The following is a 24,765-nucleotide window of genomic DNA, read 5'->3' on the forward strand; positions in this document are numbered from 1 at the left end:
TTACATTTGCATTGAAGGGCGCGGCGGGGGGGGGGGGGGGGAGTAGTCTGAAGTGGCATTGAGGGAGAGAGTCCTTGAGCTTGCTTGTCCCCATGCTAAGACCACACTCTTCCTGCACACAGCCTCCCCGACCCCTGACCCCTCTAGTTAATTACCCTGCTGATGAGGCTATGGGGATCTCTAAAAACAGCTCAGCTACAGATGGTATCCTCTGCACTCACTTCCACTTTGTTAGACACCCACGGATTAAGGCTCCCTCTGGACAGGGGGACAACACAGCTTACTTGTTTGGTCACTACTGCCAATTCTGTCCTCTACTTTTGTGTGTTCATTCTGCAGAGGTATGATCTGTGTGCTTTCTGTGTGCTTTCTGTGGACAAGGACATTTTGGATAGGGAAAGGTGCCTGAAGTTATGACCTACTGTGATCTTTACAGCCTCCTCCACCACCATCTCTCAATTTCTGCTCCCTTTGTGTCTGCACAGGTGTGCAGCACCTGGATTGGCAGTGGCGTGGTCAGTGACCTGAACGACCTGCGGCGTGTGCACAACCTGCTAGTGTCCTCCCTGGATAAGGTTCAGGCAGGAAAGGGCTCATCCAGCCAGCTGTACAGTGAGAGCGCCACAACCATGGAGAAACTGGCCGTACTGAAAGCCTGGGCTGAGGTTAGCAGATACAATGTGATGTATAAAAATAATACTTCTTGGCAGAAACTCCTGTTATGTGAAATATCAAATAATATATATATATATATATATATATATATATATATATATATATATATGTCAAAACATTTTTTTTTTCCATCTGCACTATTGCATTTCTGGTAAGCTCTTCAAAGGCTTTAGTCAGAGCTCTTTTCAGCCCCAAAGAAACTGTCTTTGTCAGCATGAGGCTCATCCTGTGAAAAAGGTTCTATAAATAACCAAACAACCTGCAAAAAAATCTTTTTGATACTTTTGACAGCGTCTCTTATTCTGATAGTTGATCGATGCAAACCATTGTGGCCCGTCAAGGGGTTCTGTTTCGAAAGGTTCCACTGATGTTTGGAATAGTCCAAAGTAGAGTTCCAGTCCCCTTCTCTCCCCCTCAGCTGTTTGGAACAGTCCAAAGTAGAGTTCCAGTCCCCTTCTCTCCCCCTCAGCTTTTTGGAACAGTCCAAAGTAGAGTTCCAGTCCCCTTCTCTCCCTCTCAGCTGTTTGGAACAGTCCAAAGTAGAGTTCCAGTGCCCTTCTCTCCCCCTCAGCTGTTTGGACCAGTCCAAAGTTCCCTTCTCTACCCCTCAGGTGTTTGGAACAGTCCAAAGTAGAGTTCCATTGCTCTTCTCTACCCCTCAGGTGTTTGGAACAGTCCAAAGTAGAGTTCCATTGCTCTTCTCTACCCCTCAGGTGTTTGTGGTCGCCATGAAGATTAAGAAGGAGGCTGAGTCCCGGCCGGTGCGCCCGTCAAAGAGCGAGGAGGCAGATGAAGATGAGGATGAGGACGAGGAGACGGGCATCCTGCCGCCAGACAGCCTGATCACCCTGGTGCAGCCCGAGCTGCCCGCCCTGAGCCGCCTGTGGCTGGCTGCGCTGAGGGACTATGCCCTGCTCACGTTGCCCGCAGAGTTTGCCAGCCAGCTCCCACCTGATGGTATGGAACCACAGTCTGCAGGAGGGGAGGGACGTGTGAGGGGCTACGGGTGTCATTGAAGAGTTGAAGTTAATGATAATTAATTGGAAATATATCGAAGCAAATAAACTGTGGCCTCCTCATTTACATTACATTGAAGCATTTAGCACAGGGGTCTCAAACTCAGGCCCGCGGGTCAATCCGGCCCCCCAAGCGATTTTATCGGGCCTGCAAAGTTCCATTGATTTTAAAAAACAAAAATAGAAAAGTTCCATTGATTTTAAATGGCCACCCCAACGCTAGCTGTAAAAATATGGCCACCCCAATGACCAGACTGGATGCTCATCTGCCCCGGGCTAATTTGAGTTTGAGACCCCTCATTTAGCAGAAGCTTTTATTTAAAGCAACTTGTAGTGCAGTACACGTATACATTTTTCATTAGTATTTTGGGTTCCATGGGTATCAATCCCATGATCCTGCTCAGCTAGTTGTTCCAGCATTTTAGCCACAGGAACGTGTGGTAAGGTAGGTGCGGTGCAAACATTAGCTCACAGAGTGTGATGATTCTTCTGGCCAGTTTGGCAGTGCTACAGTGAAGCTCCTGGATAAAACTGCACAGCAGGCGATCCAGTGCTCCCAAATCCCTTGCCTCTCTAAAGGATGTGTTAGAGACGGGGATTACGCCTGGGTTTAACTATATTGGTGCATTTCCTTTTAAATATCCCTTGATGGGGAAGTAGCATTGCTCTACCTGCTTATAACCTTTAATCTGTCCAAATCTCTCACCCTCAGTTAAGTCCCACTGTTAACTGTTTAACTTAAAGAGCAACTTGAAATAAAAAACAATAGTTTGCCAGGTGGCTGAGCCAAACAGCATTACCACTCTAATGCCCCGTTCAGGTATGTTGACAGTTTAAGACGTCCTGATCTTATTTCAGTAATGCCTGGCCTTAATTCCTTATCACCAAACCTTAACTGCACACAGGACATTGGTCTATTGACTCCCCAAATCAGGAATTTGCTTCTGGTAAAAGGGAAAATAACTGCTAAGGGCTGCTTGGTGTTTGTGAGCTAGATGTATGATGATGACTGGGTGAAATTATTCTTTCGATCACATCCAGCTCATCATTTTCATCCAGAGCTGATGAGGTGATGGTAGGTGCCAACTGGGCTTGAATAATGGTGGAAAGCTCCCTAATAATGTTGGCTGATATTGCTGAATGGTCTTACAAAAGGGCCTCTTCTCCCGGGGGGGAAATTCCCAGAATGTCTTAGTTCCACTTCATTTGTGACCTTTTGTGAATGGCTGGAAGACAGACTTGATTTTCCATTAGCTTTGCCGTCACTGCTTTTGTTATGGCCCCTGTGGTCATATCAGCTCCTAAATTATTTCATTCTTCTTTCTTACTTTCCTCCCCCCTCGTTCATTTCTGCCCTTTCTCCAGGTGGGGCCTTCTACACTCCAGAGACCATAGACACAGCCCGCCTGCACTACCGAAACTCCTGGGCCCCCATCCAGCACGCAGTGGCCCTCTGGCTCCACAGCACCGGGTTTGGATCTGGCGAGGGCTCGGAGGAGACCCCCTCTGCCCCTCTCAAAGTCCCCGGGCCTGCAGCTTACCCGCCCGTCGGACAGGGCCCTAACAAGAGCCAGGAGGAACTGGTGAAGGACCGCATGCATCTGCTCCTAGGTGAGCTCTGGCAGCCGTAGTTTGAACATCAACGGGAAAAGACGGACATAAAGAGTTTTGTCACCTCGAGTCGCTTTTGCTCGACCTTCCTCTGTAGCCTTTAATTCCACCTGTTGGTGTGTAGGTTTTGCGAGAGGAACTACTGTGTTTACCAAATGTATCTTTCTTTTTTTTTCCCTATTGCTTGTCTCTTCTCCTCGCTTACTCTGTTTTGTCTTTTGCCCTTTATGCACCCTCCAGGCATCAGCATTGAGTTCCTGTGCTTCCCGCGGCCGGAGGAGCCCATAGAGCACGTCATGTCCTGCCTGCAGGCCCTCTGCACCCTGCTGGACTCCCCCTGTGCCCGCCAGCACATCGCCCAGGACCAGGTGAGACGGACGTGCACACAATACACGCCTGCGACCCGGAGTCACAACGTCAGGGAGTTCTTTGAGACAGAAGGAAAGGAGCTTTGAGCACCCTCGTAAAGACGCGAATCGAGCTCGTTTATGTCTCCAATTAGTCTCTCATCAGACTCCCTCAGTCAGGGATGTCTCTCAAATGAGGTCATCCACCTTATGTAGAGTGGAGTAGAGATAAACATCTTATTGCCTCAGCCACCTCGTGATGATGATATTGAAGGGCCTGGAAATGAGGGGGGAGGGGGAGGGGACAGCCTTGGCTGAAGCTGCACCGTCATCCTGTGATGGAGGTTAGCAGACAGCTTTCCCCCAATGTTAATGAGTAGCCCTGTGGTATCCCGCCGCATAACCTGGAATTATGGAGCTGAACGCAGCGCACAGGTGTGACCTCACACCACTGAAGATGTGATAAGCTTTCAGGCCAGAAGTCAGCAGGGTTGAGGTCACAGGAGATGTAGTAAAGTGCAGGTAGACCTCTTACCTCTGCCTGTGCATGTATGGGGCAGGGTTAGTGGATTGAGGTTTCCTCTTGCTTTAGCAACATGATGGCAGTTAATGCTGTTTTAGCTTTTCATTTTAGTTATGACCCAAATTAATAGATTAAGGTTAGTGGATTGCACCTCATCCATTACATCGTCCCATTTCAATCACATTTGGGAGCCTTGATCATGTTTGCAGGTCACAGGCTTCAGACGCCTGCAGCTGGCAGCAATGGGGGCGAAATTGGCAGCAGAGGAGTTTTCAGGATCATGTGAAAATGGAAGAGGGATCCTCCACACGTGCTGATCGCTGCCCACTGCCAGATAACAGCATTGGCTGTGTTACATCATGACCAGACAGACCAAGACAGATTTACATTTTTGTTCGACCTACAGTATTGCCTTTAATGATGTCCTTTATGGAATGTTTGTGAATGTCAGTGAAGAAGTAAATTGTGCATGCGTGTGTGTGTGTGTGTGTGTTTCTCTACCAGCTGCTGGCAGTGGAGCTGCTGAACGTGTTGCACAGGCTGCTGCTGACGTGCGACCCGCCGAGTGTGCAGCTGCAGGCAACTGCATTGGTGCAGGAGATCATACACGCTGCTCTAGACCACCTGCAGCTCCAGTGCTCCAGCTCCAGTGAGCCCACACCACCCCACGAACCCCCCTCTCTCTCTCACACACACACACACACACACACACACACATGCAGAAACACCCATATACACACTCACAAATATTCATCACATACAAAAGCACACACACACACACACACACACACTCTCTCTCGCTCTCTTTCTCTCTCTCTCAATCTCTCTTTGTCTGCAGTCTGGATAAGCATGCCTATTTTAGGCCCAATTTAATAAATCCCTTTGTGGATTTAGTCTAGTTTTTTGAGTTGTAATGTAATGAAATTGTAATTGACTCTTGCACTCTTGCCATGATGGACTTCCCCTTACCTGTCTACCTCTGCCCCAAGGTGTGGAGGAGGGAGGGGAGAAGGAGTCGGCCTCGACCCTGGGGGAGGGCAGCGACAGCGGGGAGCTGCTCCCAGGGAAATCACTGGTGTTTGCCGCCATGGAGCTGCTGGTGTTCATTCTGATGCGCCACCTGCCCCAGCTGAACGCACGCACCAGCGACTCGCCCAGCCACCTGCAGTACCGGCCCCACAGCCTCTCCGAGGAGAGCACTCGTCTGGTGGCCGCCACCGTCACCATACTGGCCGAGCTGCCCGCCCTCTGCTCTCCAGCAGGTTGGGGAACCCCACACACACACACACACACACACACACAAACACACACACACACACACACACTCTTTCTGACCATATGGTGCTTTGCTGACGTGCGCACACACATACTCATATGTTGTCATACCCACTGGAGTGCCTAAGGACATTACCTGTGGCGCAACAGTCATGACCTAATGTATACGGTATGCTGACACAGCACATATATGTACTGACACACACATATATGTACGGACACAACACATATGGCAATAGATGAAGAGTCAAAGAGTCGAGACAAGTGGCACACTTGCAAATACATATTAAGGTTTACCCAGTCTCTCCATTGAGTTATGCACACCTATTATTATTTAAGTAGATAATGAGGCTTTCCCTACATACAAGATGCTGAATTTAATATCACAAAATGGTCCGAATAACACACAAACATCAGAATAGTTTAAAAGTGAAGGAGCAAGGATATTTCGATGAACAGGTGCCTTTGTCCCAACTGACTGAAGGGACCCACAGCCAAGGAAAGGTTTTTTATCAATATCTGTGTTCATTGTGGTAATTCAGTTAGTCATGGGGATCAATCAAGGCTTCAGTTTGTATGAATCAGACCTTGGAGAGCGAAATTTGATTGGAATGCCGAAACAAGATGGAAAAAAGTTGAACGTATCGTATGGTTTGTCCTTGCTCATCAGGAAGCATGACGATCCTTCCCACGGTGCTGTTTCTGATCACGGGCGTCCTGAGGGAGACCGCACTGAAGAACCCGGATAACTCCGTGCCTCTGCCCGCCTCAGCCGCCCTGCAGGGCATCAAGACCATCATCACATCCCCACTGGCACGAGTGGAGAAGACGCACACACAGTGGACCAGTCTGGTCAGGAGCAGCCTGGCTTCTGTGCTTGAATATGCTCAACCTGGTAAGAAAGCGAGACACACACACACACACACATACATTCACACATATACATGAATAAATACATGTATACAAAAATACACTATATGTATATAAAGAATATACATACATACCTACAAAAGCTTGCATACATATACAGGTTCCTAATCTCAGACACTTTTTGTGAAATTCAACAAATTGCTCATCACAGTCCTCTATCTTAAAAAAACGCTGGTGTTCGTTCGTACACAATCCTGGCTCTGCAAATGGGAAACAAACATAGTGGCTTGGACTGAGCCATAAACAGTCCCAGCCAATCAACACAGTGCTTCAGGAGAACAGAAAGGAGCGGTGTAATTTAATTGGCTGTTGAACTCAAATATCAACAGCCGAACTGCATCTTTAAGGTATAAATTGTCCTTTAGTTTAGTTGATGGTTACTGGGTTATTATTATTATTATTAGGTGTTACCTTCTCCTAAACTGCTTCTTTAAACAGTGCAATGTATCAGGATCAACTTTTCGATACAAGGATAGACTTACACACACAAATATGGAAGTTTTATTATTATTATTATAGCTTTTTTATAAGGTATCCTCTCTTCTGCCCCTGCCCCTACCCTTGTGTGGTCCCCCAGATGAGTCTCGGCCCGTCGTGGACGAGGTGAGCATGCTGACAGCCATCACCCTCTTCCTGCTGTCAGCCAGCTCCGAGCTGCTGGGCGTCACCGCCCTCCAGAAGGGCTGCATGGACCGCTTCCGCAATGCCCTCAACTCCAGCGACCCATGGGTATGACACACATGGGCACACACGCGCACACATGGGCACACACGCGCACATACGCACACACACATGCACACACACACACACACTCACACACATGCACACACACACACACACACACACACACACACACACATGCACACACACACACACATGCACACACACACACACATGCACACACACACACACACACAAACATGCACACACACACACATACACACACATGCACACACCCACACGCAAGCATATACACACACACATCTCTCTCAAACCTGTTGTCTCATGGTGTGCCACCAGTTCAGTCGTATGCAAACATTCATTGAGCTCACGCCGTGTGCATGTACACACAGAATCAACTGAAATCCCCTCTCAGTTCAGTGCTAGATATGTGTGAGCTGTCTGCAGCTTAAGGAGTCCTGTCGGATCAGAGTCAGATTTAGACCTTTTGTGTTGCATATGCCAGATTTTCTTTGACTTCAGCCCATTGTGTGTGTGTGTGTGTGTTCCACTACCCATAGGTGCAGGCCCGCTGCTACCAACTCCTGTTGTCAGTGTTCCAACACTCCAGTCGAGCTCTCTCCACACCTTACATCCATGCTCTGGCTCCACTGCTGGTGGAGAAGCTGAAGGCGGTGGAGCGCAGCAGGCCCAGCACCCCCGCAGAGCTGCAGGCCGTCCAGGAGGGAGTGAAGGTCCTCGAGAGCCTGGTGGCCATGGGAGAGGAACAGAACCGTAAGTCAGAACATGGGACACAAAAAGTTCTGCAAAGTTTCCCTTGGATTACGACCGGTATAATGGGATTTTGAGATCAGTGGGATTGTACAGTTGGCATTCTCATAGGCTTTTCTTCCAAAGGCTTAAAAGTTAATGAAAGTGACTCTTAGTCTTAGATTGATCTGAAGCCTATTTATCAAATTTCTACAAAACCACAGTAATGTTCAAATGCAGCCACTGTATAACCACAGTGGAGAATAATATTTCATGCACTTAATAATATTTAATGATGATGTTCAGAGTTAATAATAATCTGCATCACAATATGGATTTAAAACTCCCCATTATAATGTGTTGGGCTGCAGCATGGTGATTCAACACACTGCTGTACATGGAAAGTTATGCCATTACTAGTTTTGCTATTGTGTCATCTTGTCCTAATATGTCTTTCTTAAAATCAGCAGCTAGCAAGTAGACATGGATGGGTTTCAAACGGGAACTGTTTTGTATACTTTCTGTCAGTGATGCACACAAACACAGTAATCAGCCACTGCAAAGAGTTGACTTGTGGTACCGTCTCCTCTATCATCGGCTGAGATCATCCAGTTTAATATAAAATTGGAATCATCTGAAAGGAAAGGAGCTTCAAGTGTAAGCCAATGGATGTGTGTCAGGAATTTCCATGCCATTGCTTTTTGTGGGCTGCTGGCTTTAATTTGAACCTCAGCTTTAATTTTAAACAAACTTTTGAAGTTAAATTAGATTTTTTCTTTTGTGCTTGCATACCTAAGAAAATGTGAAGAAAGAACAGGTTGCCTAATTGTGAAAAGTTGAATATGTGATTTTAAGCGTTTTTCACACTTGAAGTCACACCAAGGGTGTAACCATGTTTGCAGACAGAATATGATTGGGCAGACAGAATTATCTTTTCTGAATAAAATATTCTCATATTCTCACGTAGAACTTTTTTATGTGCAAATTGGCTGATCAAAATAAGTATTTCTTTCCCTCTCTCCCCTCCTCCCCTTTCTCACACTGAAAGCTCTAAAGTGTGTGTGTGCAGGGATGATGTATTAGCAGGTGTAAAGGGGCGATTAGCATGGCTGTGTGTTAGATCGGGTCAGTGGAGCCGTGTGTCGTGTCTGCTCTGTAATTATGTCTCGGGGTGTCTTCGCACTGGCACAGAATTTTAAACAGCCCGACGCAGCACTCCATCGACTGGCTCATTGCCCTGTAACAATTTGTGTTATCTCTGTCTGGTCTGCTCTTTCCTGTGGACTTCCCATGCTCACATCGCCCTCATGATTCCTAGGTGACTCCTAGTGGCGTGTGTTTTGCATTTTGAGCTTCTCAGTTGCGGTGGGAATTTCGCCAGTGTTAGACAGCAACTGGTTGGATGGGGTTTACTGCAGCCACCCCTAGTCAGGAAGTAATGTTCGTGTATGACTCATTAGCCTTCTGTGGCAGTGAGACAACAGAGGCAGTGAGAGTCTTTGAGTTGAGAGAAAGAGGGAAAGACAGAGAGAGAGAGAGAGAGAGAGAGAGAGAGAAAAAGAGAAAAAGAGAAGAGATTCACACCCCTGGGATTTGTGTTTCAGTGCTTCTTTTGCACACATTGTTCAATTGAGCTCCAAAGGATTCTGCACTCCTTTCAGAGTGGAGTGGATGACTCAGTCATGGTTGTTCTAGGGGATTGAGTATAATTATATGTAAAAGGTGACCGCTGCAGGCATTATGAACACTCGACAGGAATACACAATCAACCTGTCAACTTCACCCACATCTACTGTCAGAACCATATTATGTACCGATTTCTCTCTTTTTTTTGTTACTTTTACTCTTTCTCTGTGTGTGTGTGTGTGTGTGTGTGTGTGTGTTTGTGTGTGTGTGTGTGTGTGTCCTCTCACCTCAACTCTTTTCTCCCTGTGAGAAAAACTCACTTTTTTTGTTCTCACCTGTCCATCACTGACTGATGTCTGATCAGTGACTCACTTGTCTGTTCCTCTTCCTTTTTCAGGAGTCCAGTTGCTGGCGCTCCTTGTCCCCACCCTGGTGTCGTACCTGCTAGACGAGAATGCCTTCTCCTCAGCTGATCTGGCCTCCAAAGGGTTGCACGACTTTGCTCTGCAGGACCTGATGCGCATCGGCCCGCTGTACCCAGCCGCCTTCAAGACTGTGATCGGGGCGGCGCCGGAGCTCAAGACCCGCCTGGAGACAGCTATCCGAGCCAATCAGGCCAGCAGCAAGGCCAAGGAAGCAGCCAGACTGGCCCAGCCCACAGTGCAGGTCGCACCCACCATCAAACTCAAGACGAGCTTCTTCTGAAGAGAGATCTCATCTTTTCATTCCCACTAACATTGCTGTGTTTTACTGTGTTTTTCACATCTTTCGCTGGATTCTTTGTTTATGTGTGTGACAGAGAGTGTCTGTAGCCATTCCTCTAAGCTCCTGAGAGTGCCCCCAACCAGAAAGTGGAAATAAAATATATGTGTAAATATGGAATAAAGGGCCTTTTTAATATTGTGTGCCAGAGGATATATGAAAGCATTTAGAGGAGCGTTTCCATGTGCTTGTGGCATTGAATTTGCAAAGGGAGTTTTATTGTGGAATCTCATTTTTCCAGAATGTTCTTATTTCCAACCAGAGTCATTCGGAGCACTGCATTAAGAATTGTAATGAATAGGACATTTTTTCATGAGAGCACATTTGAAAGCCGTATATCATGATGATGAAATTTCCCTCCTTTCCATGAATCACTGACCTGTTTAACTTTAATTGTCACTGTATTTTGTTCTATCCTTGTTATTTTGTCTTGCTTGTTGGTTTAAAGGCCTCGTTGCTTACCTTTCCCATCTAGATACCTTAGGTTTGTTTTTTGACATTCACTCCTGAGTTACTTTTTAAAAGAAATCATACCGCAGGCTATTTCAGATAGCTTTGAGTCAAGCATAGTTAGTCTAACTCTACATGGAGAGACTTGCCAATGTTACGGTGAAAAATAGCTTGAAAGGCTCATGGAAAAGTCTGTTTACAGTTTTCCATTTCACTTATGCGGGTACATTTTCATACGATTTTATGTCCACTGGATGCCTTTGTTCTCACTTGTATTATATAAGGCAGTGAGTGTCAATGCAGCTGGTTTTATGCAGACTCTTAATCTGCAGGATTAATTTAAGGTGAGCTATCTGTATAAAAACTGGTGGAGCATTGCTAATATTGTTTATCAAGTGTGTCAGTGATCATGCACCGAAAAGAAAGAAAGAGTGAGTTTGCACCTTGTCTTTTGCTTTCCATTTTTTGTTTGTTTTGCTGTTTATTGTTTCTTGGACCAGAATGTAAAATAAATGAATGAACAACTGCACAACCACAGCAAATGGCGTTGGAGGCATTTCTTTATCCACCAAACAATGGAACTGAACTCACATCTATTGTCTTGGTTTGTTGTCCTTACGTCTGTTAATCTGTAACATGTTGTGCTGATGACAATGGAAATCACAATGAACAGACATGAGAGAGACATCAGAATCTTTACACTAAGTCTAAGTATGCACCTGTCAGTTTAGCTCTCTAGACAGATGTATGCATGTTAGAGGATACAGGCAGGGTGCAATTTGTTGGGGGGGATGGTTTGAAAAAAAAAAAAAAGTCATGTATTTTATATATTTTAATTTGCATTAAATGTTCAAAATGTAACCTAATAGGGCCAACCGTTAACTTGAAAAGAATTAGGCCTATTTATTGCTTTTGTCTTTTCATGATTAAAAAAAAACACCCCCTCCTCTGTTTTTTGGGCAAATGATGAGCACAAATAATACATCCACCTACTGCTAATTGTCAAGCACATTCGGACTTGAAATATCAGTGTGCCAGTTATTCTGCCATTATAAGTCTGTGTAAATGAGAAGCTATGGCCACATAACTGCTCAGGTTACTATTCCGTTTAGGTGTATTTTGGTGGACCATTTTAACCTTGGTGTTTATGGTAATCGATTTGAATTCAAAAGGTAAGCCACTATTGGTCTATCTAAGAAGTTGCTCAAATGCATAAATTATATTTGTTGAGAATTTATGTGAAGGTCTTGGTTGTCATGTGACATGAACATTTTATATGATCTTCGAATGGTTTGAATTGATGTCACGTAATAGTTTTTGTCGGTTATTAAAACTATTTAGGTTTTATCAAGTTGATCGAGTTTGTTTAATGATGTGCATACAAAGACATATTTCTTTCAGTAAGCATTAGCAACATCCTTTTGTCTTTTCTGCAGGCACGTCGCCACAAGCCTCGACTAGCGTCTCAAGAAACGCCCACTCACTTGTGGGCGTGAGTATGCTGGTTGACGTCATTGAATGACAGCTGGCTGTCAGAAATTGAGTTTGCTCTCCCCCAGTTCAACTCGCCGTTGGCAGATTCTACGTTAGGCATTCAGTGCGGCGCATATCTTGAAAGAGCTAGCGGTGGAGGAGAATCTTCATAAGATTTGGTATCGTCGTTTCCTTACCCGAGCCCGGTCATGGACGACCAGGCAGGGCCCGGCGTCTTTTTTAACAATAATAACAATTCGATATTGCAAAGTGGAGGAAAAGGACCATTACCCGAAGGCGATGGTGGGGAAGCAGTAAGGGCTCAGTACAGTATCCCAGGGATCTTGCACTTTCTGCAGCACGAATGGGCCCGTTTTGAAGTGGAACGAGCACAATGGGAGATGGAGCGGGCCGAATTACAGGTGAGAATTGCTGATGTCTGTAACTATCTTTATAGTCAGGGCTTTTACGGGCAGCGAAATGCACATAATGGACAAGCAAACCTGACATGTTGTAAATATATTGTTATAACAAGTCATCACCCACAGGAGCTATCTCACCAGTGAGGTAACAGAATATTGCGGAAAGAATATAACGTTAACTTGCATTCGAACTCTTCACAATAAATTGCAATGGGCATCCGTTATTTTTCAGCGGAGCATCCAACTAAACACTCTCAATAACCTCGCATTATGAATTCACTTTCTCACGTTTGCATATACCAGATTTCTCTGAGTAGAACTATTACCTACTGAAATGCTGAATGCATGTACTAGAACTCTCAATTTGACTGGCAAAACCAGACACAAGTCAGTAATGTTATTCTTAACTAGTTAGCGGATAACAAGTTAAATTCGATGAACACAAGCTGTCTCTTCCTGCGACGTAAACGTTTACAATACCGTTAAAGATGTTTAATATTCTGTAGTTTAAATAACTTTTTTTCTGTTCTTTAAAAATATTTACGTGTTTCTGCGATTTCAGAGCGTATATCTGCTTGCTAGTAGCCATCGGCAAGCTACGCTTCCAACCTTTGTCATAAACAAATCTACGATAGCCTTCTAGCTAACATTATTGTTAGCTTTCGAGCTATAAAATTGAGGAAGCTGCTCGGCATTTAGCAAGCTTCATTTGGGCAGACTTGCAATAAGTGGAACATAGCTCGCCAGCTAGATTGCGTCATTTTGAACATTTTATAGCCTTGACAATAAGGTCACTGGACGGAAATCATTATATATATATCTCTATTTTATTACGCCGAAGGTTCCTTATTCGTTTTTAAGAGTGGGCAGCTAGTTGACGAGATAGCTAATGTAGCTAGCAATCTTAGAACGCTAGCTAGCTCGATAGCTACTTCCTCATACAAGCAGATAGAGGTACTAGTGACATCAAAACTGGCAGCCAAACACGGTGTTTTGGTATGATTTGTTAATGTTGAATTTAATTTTAATCATAAACGGCGAGCCATATACATGTTCTCCTTTCATCGGCATTTAAAAGAATAATGTTTTGTATAAGTGTATGGGAAAGGTTTTTGGTTGGAGAGATAAATTACTACTATTATTGCGACGTCATCCAGTGGGCTTACCTCATCGTCTCTAGTGTGCTTTTGAGCACAGGGTTATAATGATTAACGGCTAAAGGTTGACATATATGCCATATATGTGTCCCACCTTATAGGCCTGGCTTTACAAGTGTCCATGCGTATCTTTTTCTTATTTTACATAAAAATAATTTTACAAATCTGATGATGAGGTTGACTTATCTTTTATGCAAACTGGAAATGGACGTCTCCATTCCGTGTGCTTTACTGTTCACCTTAGTAGACTGGAAGGATAGAGAACAATGAGAGAGTGACTCAGATGCTTCCTTTGTGGCTTCCTGACATTCGGTAATCTTCTGAATGTCACTGATGCCTGTGAGTATGGCATAATGTGGTAGGCACTTCGGTCTGTAGACCAGCACATTTTTGAGAACTTATGCCATTGTATAAACAGTGTACCTGTCTCTCCTGATGCTACCCCAAGGAAAGGGCACGTTCAACTCTATTATCAGTAAGTGGCGTTCCTACTCAGAAACACAGCCACACCAGACATAACCTCAGACCCGAGCTATGTTCCACTTATTGCAAGACCAGGGGCTGATATATAGAAAGGATGGTGGTGCGAGGAGCACCTAGATGTCGTGATTTATTTTCCTCCTGGGAGCAAGTTAGCCCATGACTGTTTGTTACTTGCAAGGCGGCGTAAAAATATCTCTTGAGTGGGTGCTGTGATTCAGGGAGAAGACATTGAAAGGAAAATCAAAGCAGAGCAGAGGGAAAAGGAAGGGAAGGTGCCCCTTTGTAGTGCCCACAGAATTTAAGAGGATGTAGTCTTCTCCCTCTCCCATTGTTCCTTGGCTCCTCAGACGTATGCTACGCAAAGTTGGAGGCAGTCAGTCCTCTAGGACTATTGTGTGTTGTTCTAACTTGTGTTCTGCTCTGCTTAGTGCAGTGAATCATGCAGAATTTCATTTCAGGAAGAGGCCATTGAATAACCGGCTGTATGCTTTTAATTCATTATGGGAGTGCATGCATTTGTGTTTAACGACTGCTTCAGAATAGTCAACATACAGACACAGGCAGTGAGTTTAGTGTAAGGCACTACCTTATTTAGGGTATTTGATAATCGGTTTGGCAGGTTTTACATTATTTTTTGTCTATATTCTCTGTGAAATAAGATATTCAAATACGGTATTATTTTAGTATCTGTTTTCGGTGATGCAAAGATGATTAGTCCCCCTGTTTTCGTATCATTTGCGAAGACTTCTTTTTCACAGTTCAAACCAAAATGTTTTGATTCACAAGTCACAAGTCAGTGTAGGTCTTAAATGACATGTTTGGTTTCATTTCATTCAGAAGTTGTGGTATCTGAGATTGTGCAGGAGAAATCAGCAGACCATCCTGCTCCATGTCACTAAAGTGGAACGTAGGGGTTGACGTTCAATTAACCTATAGGTGTGATGCCGTTCAATAATGACCGTTCCAAGAAGTGAGCTTATTAGTATCCAGCCTATTTCAGATGGATGTTCCTCCCTGTGTGGGGCCCAAATCAAAGCCTCCGCCATCACTCCCTGCCATAATTTCTTCTTTCTCCTCCAGAAACAGACAGACACTAATACCAGGAGCCATGACCAGTTTAAAGGCTCTATATTTTCTAGAAGCAGACAGAAAAAGACCTAGTAGAAGGACGGGAGTAATTGCTTCTGTCACGAAAAAGTGTGACGGTACTGCTGTTACATTGCATGTAACAATCCTGGTTTGTGTTCACTGAGTGTGAGAAGAAGATGGATAAAATAGTTACACTGACAAGTGTGTTCCAAGAGATTGGATGGCCTCGCCTTGTTTTATCGATTAATCACTCGGGTCCTTTTCAAACGTGGGTGTGGATTGGTCAGGGAGTGTTAGTTGTTGTCTGATGCCTTTTGAGTTTGATTAATGATTAATGATTAATGCAGTCAACACTGATGGACTTGCATACCACATTTTGGACTGGAGTTGCAGCTTGTGTCTCTGCATAATATCTTTGCCTAACAGGGTTCCATGGTCTTGCGAAATGACAATTTATCATCATCTGCCTTATCTTTTGCTAATCATACTAATGAGCTGATCTTCTACTCAAGTGCTTCACGCCTCATCACTGGATCTGCAGAGGAGGTCGTTGACCCCTCTGTCCTGTGACACTTGTGCGGCTACCATTTGAATTTTGTTTCTTTTATCAGCCAACCAGAGAGCCGGTCCCCTCGGCCCTCACAGTGCAGTGCAATCACCATGGGTGATAGATATGCGGTGGTCTCTGGCCCTGGAGGTGTCGGACTGACCAGAGGAGCGGGAGTTATCGGCACTGGCCTACTTCTGACTAAAGCTAATTACTGCTGACAGTAATGTGAGAGGCATAGGCGTGTGGTTGGAGTGCCACGGCCTCCACTTGTCAGAGCCATATCCCAAGGTCAAGTGAACATGATGTCTTTTGATGTGGAAGTGGGGCAGGATGCATTAACCCTTGCTTCATTTAGTTTTCTGGGCCGGGGGTTGGAGATGTGTTCCTTTTTTGTTGCTGTGTAGAGGCGTTACATTCCAAGTTCAGATGGTAAAAGCCTGGCATGATGAGTGGATTCATCCGTCCCCTGAACTTCGATTGTGTGCTAATTAGCCAGCTCAAATAGTTGATATTTCCTCTTCTCTGATCCTAGAATACACATTGATTGTTGTGTGCTGTTTTGGAAGGGAACCTTTTAATTCCTCAAATAAAACACCACATGTTATAGTGAGGTCAGGGAAGCTGCAATACTATTTGCTACAACCTCAGGTTTCAGGCCAGCTTTTGATGAACTTCAATATTTAGCACGTAGGATTCACCACAGAATTAAGAGAAGAGGATATTACAACAACCACAGTAGCCTGGTTCATTGATCTCTGCTTCCTCAGCAAAGTACCTTATTGAGTGCCCTCATTGTGATGACCTCATGGCAAGGCCTTGGTCTTTAGCCAATGAGACACTCACTTGTGTCTTCATACAGGCCATATTACTGCATGTCTGGCAATCGGGGCTAAACTTCCTGTTACGTTTTTTTTTTATCAGCTGTGCTGCAGAACCCTCCCGCCATCACAAGAAGTGGCAGCTTTAAGGCACAGCCCATTGGATGATCTGCATTCAGGCGGCAATTTGAGCATTGTCTTTTTGAATGTTTGCTCCGCCTTTCATTTCATTTCCTTTGCATCTGTTTTAACCACAAGGGATTGCATTATGCTCTCAGGTTGAGTGTTTGTACTTGTCTGATGCCTCCAGCTATCTACTCTGCATCTGCCTTTATCTTTCCTTGGGCCTGAATTCTACCTTGTGAAACCTGAGGTTTCAATACACGTTACATCCACACTCTAACTGTTATACTGTATTTGTGCAGTAATTGCAGAGACAAATGCTGTGTGAAATGACAAAGAATAGCCCAGCTCGCCTCATTACTGTGAGATGTATTTCCCCCGTACATTCATGCACAAATTGTTGTTTTTTCTTCAATCCTTAACCGTCTCCATCATTCTCAGTCTCTAACACCTTTTTGCTAAACGAGTGTGTATGTGTGTGTGTGCGCGCGCGTGTGTGTGTTGGACACGTGAAATGAGCCGCCTTCTTAGTGTTCGCAGCAGTAAGGCACAGGAAGCTAAAAATATGGTTAGAATGGTTAGTTGGAAGCCTTTATCTCTTGAAGGTTGAGTGCTGTTTGAACTTGGATAATGTTCTCACAGCTTCACTCTTGACTGTTGTTTTTCCTTGTGACATGGAGCATGTTGTTGTCTGCCATGTACAAATATGTGTTTGATTTTATTTTAAGCTACAATGAATACAGTTGATTTGCAAATCAATTGTGGTAAACGTAAAGGATTTTTGTTTTTAGCTTACTCTCTCTGTCCCTCGTCACATGCCTGCCTTGCACACTACTGCCCATAGAACCAAGACGTTTTTGGCTACAAGAGCTAAATGAATTAGGCCCCTAGTTCAGTAAAAAGCATCCAGATGGACTTCTATAAATAATGAAAGTATAATTTGTGTTTCAGGGAGCCAATTATAGTTTTGTTTGTGAATCTGCGACTGAAGTATGAAGCATTTTGTGAGTGCCCTGGGTTACCTAGACTAGGCCTCATGTCAACTGACATACAGCCTAGACAGTTAGACTGTGCCATCAATCATTATTGCCATACAACAGTATGTTGGTTCCAGTGCAGGGCCATATTGGGTTTACCCCATGCATTCACCAAACGAGTAGTAGGCCCTCTATTAGAACTGTTGGTGCCTGTTTGGTCGCTTTCCTTGAAACATGAGTGGTGGGCACCCCATCCCCCCTGTAACTTCAAACCAATGCCTCCAGTCAGGGAAAACCAAGGGAGGATCCCAGATCCCTTTGGAAGCCCAAGTTTAGCCTAGCCACCGCTGTGAGCCATGTGCACGAGAGATAAGATAGCTCCCACACATGTGGTTGGAGTAGTAATCCACTCTGTTTCCTGTAAGGTTATTGGCTCATGGAGTCTGGACAGATCTTCTGAGATGTATGCTAACCGTCAGGGTAGATGGGATTGTGATTGTCATCACCCCCTGCTTTGAAATGAAGCTCACATGTAGCTCACACTTTGTTGAATGAAAGTCAAGAACTAGACCTAAAGAAAAGTATTGACTGTCAAATTCCATCCACAGGTTCCTTTCAGAGATGGAGACATGCATCAGAAATGCTGGACTCCAGAAAATCCTGCTTGACAGATGTGGAAATAGCTGTAGGTCTCATCCATGTTTCTGTCAGAACACTGCCCTACCACTGGCTGTGATGGCAGCTTCTTTCACATCACTTGATGACCTTGTCTGAAGAGTTTAAGAAATTTGCATTTGTCTTTCTGAAAATGAAGTGTGCTTTGTGAGCCAAATTAGGCTTCAAGCAGCTGAAGTTCTGTGCGCTTATTAAGGTCGCGTGAACCAAATGTTCTTTTCCAGTCACTGTCCTAAAGGCCAAAAAAGTGTTTCTGTCTGGCTTAGGCTACTTGTCTTGTCCCTGTCAGAATGGCTAACTTCAGGCTCCCCACCGGTCATTGGACAGTGTTTCCACTTTCAGGTCCTCATTACTGTTCCTTAATTTGATACGATGAGCTGGGCAAAGCTGACCATGAGTGGGACATTTTTTATGGCAAAGAGGCCTAATCACCAGTCTTTAGTCTGCCCACACAGCCCTACTATGCCAGCCTATTAAGAGCCATGTCCTCTCTTAGTGACGAGATGTCCTAATTATCCACATATGATCTCCTCTGGCTTCTCCAACTAGACGTCTCTGCCAGTGGGGAATAAGCGAGAGAAGAAAACCTCGGACAATGACTGTGGCATGAGAGGCAAGATCGTCCTGGTCTGCAGAGGAGCAGTTTGTTTGGGTGGTTCATAGCAGAGGGGAGCCCAGGCACTGACACAAGCGGGCGCCTGGGGCAGCTTTTGGGGCTGTCAAGGGCATGGTGTACGGAGGGAGGGATGAATGGGGTGTCATAGTGACGTCTTATGGCGGGTATACACTGGGCTATTTTTGACTGTCCCAGACAAAAGGTGACCAACAGGACAGAAACGTGCCAATGTCTTTGGTAGTGGTTCCAAAACTGTGACAGAGGTTCAAAGATGGCTGTCTTTTCAACCCAAGATAGCCTGGTTCAAAATTCAGTGTTAGAAACTTGATGTAGTGCTGTAATCACTTTTGTGCTGCATGATTTTTATTTGACTGGGGCTACACTGCTTTCGTACAACACCTGATGTAGCACTGTATGCAACATCATTTATGGCCACTAGGGGCCTAGGCTTTCACTTTCCTTCCCTATTTACTTGCATCGTAGCCTACGATTCAGTAGGTGTTATCATCGCACAGTCAACAAACATCAAACTTGGTGTCGTAAACTTAAAATAGATAAAATGGCTTAAATCTCTTGTCAGAGGGCGCCTTTAGTTGGTTGTGCCGTTTCCCTTTTCTCTCTCTCCTCCTTAACAAAAACCACACTCACACACACACACACACTCACAGCACTGTCCCCCGGACCTGCATGCACTTTTCTAGGTCAAAGTGTACAGAGAGAGGAGTTGATGGGTGGCACAGTAACATCGTTTAGTTGGTCCTGCCTTTTCTCTTCTTCTCTTTTTCCTTAAACGCGTGCGCACACACACACACACACACACACAAACACACACCCTCTACTGCTACCTGACCTCCTCCTACTGCAGGGTTCATCTCCACCCCAAGTGCTCTGTGGGTGGTCACCCTTCCCCCTTAGTGCCGGCACAGCACACCCTTCCTTCCTCCCAGGCTCCCTCCCAGCTTATGCTTATGCTGAGCCCAGGCAGTGGATGGGCAGCAGAGCGAGGCTGGGAAGCTAAATCCCTGACTTCATTAAGCACATCAATTTAAAAAAAGGAGAGACAGTCAGTCCTCTGCCGAGGCTGGAGTGGAGGCAAGTAGTAAGTAAGTGGGTTACCCACTTTTCCTCTTTCACTGCAAGGCTGCTGCCCACAAACTGCCTCTCTCTCTCACTCCGCTCCACTTATCTCTCTCTCTCTCTCTCTTTCTCCGCTCTCTCTGCATGTTCTTCATTCCCTCTCTTGCCATCCTTTTTTGTTTTGTTTTGTAGACCGGAGAGAAAAAATGCTGCCATCCATGCCTCCCCATTGTGCATAAATCTTGGTAATTGCTGTTTGCTGCTCGCTGCAACGCTGACAGTCGCAGACAATGATTGCAGGCATTTTCCAGCTTTTGCTTTTCAGAACCCTGAAAAGGCCCAAAGCGACGCGGGGGTTAGCCCATCTCGTCATCTTTCTAGCACATTGCACATCATCTCTCTGCGGACGTAATGGGCCACAGCTGCTGGGTCACGCTTTGGATATTTTGTGCTTTGAGATGCTGTTCAAACTGAGAGGGATTTGTTTCTGTTTTTGTTTTTTTTTGCATCCTTGCATAGTATCTGCTTGTGTGGTCTGATATTCTCCTATTTCAAATGTTGGCCTTGCGCGGTACTGATAAGCAGCCTCAGTGGTCCCTAAGCAAAGAAGCGCGTGACTAATGATGAAAAGCCATTTATTTATTGCCATTTTACTCTTATGGTGTCGCATGGAAATGGAAGCTAAACAGCAAAGTTGAATCGTTAATCTATCTACCCTGGCAACTTAGTCACATTAACGGTAATCTTCTGGCGCGGCTCCAGTGGGCACTGGAACCATTGGATTAACGTGTTTAAGAAGGGGCAGGGGAGGGTGGACCTTTCCCCCTTCATTCACTACACTGATCAGCATAAGCCCATTATTTTTCTCAGATTTGTTTAATGTCTTTTTGAAGCCATTTGACATCCTTCACAAGTGGTTGTGATAACCTTGCACCCAAGATTGCCGTGTATTGGTGAGGCATTATGGAAGACTGAGTGGGAATGAAAATGTGTTCTTCATACCATGTTTTTACTAAGATGAAGGGTTTCATATATGAAAGAGCCTTCAGTAATCCTTCAGCCAAGAAGTGTCTGTCTTGAGTGAAGATGGTGAGACACAGAGACATACAGACAGGCGACCCCCTCAGTCCCCATCAGTGGCGCCCATCCGCAGTGTAATGTATTTGATGGACGAGTAAGTGGATGTGGAATAGACAGCCTCGGAAAGAGAACAGAACCGGTTCAGCCATACCGAATAGAAGGACCGACCATCTCCTAATAGCAGCGAGCCTGTTTGTCCCCCAGTGAAGCGATCAGCAGGCTGTAAGAAAACAGATCCACACACATTAACTCTCTGTTCTGCTATAATTTGTAGGTAGCTTGGTGAATTGCCTTTTGTTATGTACACACACATAAGTACACTTACTTATGAATTTATAAGTACAGTGTGTTGGGATGCACCCTGCCCAGCCAGTGGAGCTGATCAGGTGGAAGAACACAGCCAGAGGTTCCATCCACATTCCGATTCCAGAGTTTTTAATCCCTGGCCTCTCTCTGACATGCTCCCCTATACAGATCTGGCTGGCTGACTGGCTTTGATGGAGTCACTCTGAGAGCGAGAGAGAGATTGTGTGTGTGTGTGTGTGTGTGTGTGTGTGTGTGTGTGTGTGTGTGTGTGTGTGTGTGCGCGTGCGCGTGCGCGTGCGCGTGCGCGCGTGCCTCCTTCCCACTGTAGAACTAAAAACTCCGATTGAGGGGCATGAAAATCCACATCACCTGACCTAATACAGTTCCTTCCCGCCAATCACTCACAAACAGCAAATGAGGCTGTTCCTAACCCTAATTAAAATGCCTTTCACTCACTGCTGACCATTGTCACAGTCAGGAAAATCTGGGCGTGTGTGGATGACTTTCTTGTGAGCACTGTTCATGAAACATTCAGCAGGGGATGAAGACTACATTTAGTGTGTGTGTGTGGGGGGGGGGGGGGGGGGGGGGGGTTGCCTGTGTGTCTTCAGTTTTTGTTATATTGATGTTTAGTGGTGGAATGTAAGTATTCAGTCAGCACTCTGGTGTTTCTTTGTTTCCATGCCAGACACAAATGCACAGACCAAAGCTCAGTCACTCCCCAACATTGATGGGGATCCTGGGTTATTTTACAAGGCCTGTGGCAACACACTCATTGTGTATGGAGACAGATCATCGCAATAAATTAAAATGCCTCCAGACCTCATATTTCCTTCAGGCTGTTGTGGTCCTCTCCAGGCACTTTTCATTCCAATCAGATTGGACTAGGCCTCACAACAGACACGACTCACTTGAAAACAAAACTGAAAATGCTAGTCTAGTTTAGTCTCCAGAGGTGGTAACCCAGCAATACTGAGCTAAATGACAGCTGAATTTCACTTGTCATGTGGCACACTGTTCTTGTCCAGCTGCAACGAAACAGGTTGTCCCCTTAATTACAGAGTCGTCAGTGTTGAGGTGGGGCTTAGTAAGTGTTAAGTCACCTCTGGACCCAACTCACCCACACACTGGGTGCAGGGTGGCGGTTGCTAGTCAGACTTTATGACCACAGCCGATTCTCTCTCTCATGCACAATAATAAATAGCCTAACTAATGTGCTAAGTAAGTTCCTGCATAGATAAGTGTGACCTGCATAGATACCTACGCTATTTCATCAGCTCAAACAGCCTTGTTTACCCATCACAGACATTACGCTAGGGCCGTACGTCCAAAAAGATGACCAGGGCTGCTGAACCATCCAATGAGCTGGATTCTTTCATCAGCACTTTGACCCGGCTGCTTCTGACACAGAAACTGAGTCAGTCAGTGTTCATGAGGGCTGAAGCCCCTCAAATGGCTCAGGCTAGGCCAGTCACGCGTGTCTTCTTCCCTACTCAGTTTGGAAACACACACACACACACACAACCACACAGGTGGCCACTTTAGGTTTGGTAGCCTCAGCACACAAAAAAGTGCAGAGGATGATGACTGAAATTGCCGATCTTGGAAGTTAATCACAAAAAAAGTGCAGAGGAATGTGACCGAAATCTCAGCAAGCAGACAAATCCTGGAAGTCGATCCTTCTTTCTAATTCTGTACAAGAGATGGGGGTTTCCTCTTTCCCTCCGGCACACCACCATTCCCCCACCCCACTGACTCGCGCTATCTCAACTCCTATGCCTAGACTGCTGTCTTTAGTTACAGCAGCCTGTAGGCTGGAAGTGAGGGGAGACCCAGGCTGGTTCAGTGAGACGTCAGGTGGGAGTGTAGCATCGACAGCACCTGTCCGTGTCTTCTTCCCGGCTCAGTTTGGAAATGCACATACACACACTCACACACACACGCACACACACACACACATCAGCACCTGTCTGTGTCTTCTTCCTTGCTACGTTTGGAAATACACACACACTGAAGTCCATCCCTAAAGATATAGGATAGATCCAAAACAGTGATGCTTGTTGCAAGGTGCGAAGATGCATTTAAAAATAGACTCGCTGTCACCAGGGTAAGGTGTTGATGCAATACACTGTAGTTTCTATTCTCATTTGGTGAGTCTTGTCATCACCAGGACTGTGGTGTTTATTGGAGCCACAGCTGCACTGTATCGTGTGTGTGTGTGTGTGTGTGTGTGTGTGTGTGTGTGTGTGTGTGTGTGTGTGTGTGGTGTGTAACTTTGTGATGTAGGCTATTGCCTGGGCTTTTGGCCTGCCTCCAGATTTCACTCTCTGTTTCAGCAAAGACAATGTCCTGCCTCTGCTGCGTGTAACCCAGACCACACACGCACCACTGCCCTGTTATCTCTCCCCGAGTCTGGGCTAGAACTGTACCTCTCACCCACCCAGCAGCAGGAGTATCTGTATCTATGTGTCTGTCTGTCTGTGTGTCTGCCTGCCTGCCTGCCTGCGCCCAGGAATGCGTGGAATGCCCTCAGCCTCCTTATCAAGTCGGCCATCTTTCCTCTCTCTGCTGTGCTCTGCTGTGAAAAAGCAGGCTTTGTGACGGTGCCAGGCAGAGGGGTGTGTTTGCCTTGTAAATATGGTCCACCTTTCCACTTCTTATCTGAGCTTTGTGTGGAGTACACTGGATGATAAATTACTGTGGTGGGGTTGGGGTAATGGAGGGGTGTATGTGTTTGTGCATGTCTGCGTGGGCTGAGATGTACCTGCCTCACTGACAAAGCTCTTGTTTTCTTTAAGGCGTACATGCAGAATTGAAATGTCACTGCCATTAATCCCCCCCCATTTGTTTGTATTTCTTGGCAAAGGTTATTGTTTGGATAGGAATGTGCTCACTCTCAGCTGCTGCGGCCTCATAAAAAATGCATATAGGTATTTAAGTGGTCCTGAGAGTGGTCCTCTGTAGGATCAGGCCTATTTTAGAGCCGCTAGCTTATTTGTATTAGACACGACGCAGACGTCAACAGTGAGGCTGCTTGTGGAAGCTTGAAAGGCTAGTTGTCAGCCGCTAGAGAGGCCATGTTTGCCTGTTATTATGCACTGCAGGCATCCCAGCCCCCAGCCTCTGCTCCAGGTGTAGCCTGCATCAGCGACAGGAAACCTCTGCCTCCAGAGTCTGGGAGGGAGGGGGGGCATAAGCCCTGAGCTGCTGCTGCTGCTGGTGCTGCTGCTGCTGCTGCTGCTGGGATTCATTGTGTGGCAGCACTTTCTCTAA

At 45.6% G+C, this 24,765-nt stretch overlaps 2 protein-coding genes across 5 annotated transcripts in view; both read left to right on the forward strand.

The window, feature by feature from the left end:
* Positions 1-11,175, forward strand: part of heatr5b (HEAT repeat containing 5B) — a 32,245-nt gene extending 21,070 nt beyond the window's left edge. For both annotated transcript variants that reach the window (XM_080849004.1, XM_080849005.1), the window contains exons 27-36: positions 486-665; positions 1,389-1,632; positions 3,057-3,302; positions 3,543-3,670; positions 4,677-4,821; positions 5,162-5,434; positions 6,118-6,342; positions 6,955-7,106; positions 7,619-7,832; positions 9,832-11,175. In XM_080849004.1, coding sequence (XP_080705130.1) covers positions 486-665; positions 1,389-1,632; positions 3,057-3,302; positions 3,543-3,670; positions 4,677-4,821; positions 5,162-5,434; positions 6,118-6,342; positions 6,955-7,106; positions 7,619-7,832; positions 9,832-10,139 — 2,115 coding nt within the window. In that variant the 3' untranslated portion in view covers positions 10,140-11,175. The remainder of the gene's footprint in view (positions 1-485; positions 666-1,388; positions 1,633-3,056; positions 3,303-3,542; positions 3,671-4,676; positions 4,822-5,161; positions 5,435-6,117; positions 6,343-6,954; positions 7,107-7,618; positions 7,833-9,831) is intronic.
* A 1,074-nt stretch (positions 11,176-12,249) lies between these two features.
* Positions 12,250-24,765, forward strand: part of LOC308373752 (striatin-like) — a 38,001-nt gene continuing 25,485 nt past the window's right edge. For all 3 annotated transcript variants that reach the window (XM_080849383.1, XM_080849384.1, XM_080849385.1), the window contains exon 1: positions 12,250-12,541. In XM_080849383.1, coding sequence (XP_080705509.1) covers positions 12,329-12,541 — 213 coding nt within the window. In that variant the 5' untranslated portion in view covers positions 12,250-12,328. The remainder of the gene's footprint in view (positions 12,542-24,765) is intronic.

This window comes from Sprattus sprattus (genome assembly GCF_963457725.1).
Source record: "Sprattus sprattus genome assembly, chromosome: 12".
Classification (NCBI taxonomy): Eukaryota; Metazoa; Chordata; class Actinopteri; order Clupeiformes; family Clupeidae; genus Sprattus; species Sprattus sprattus.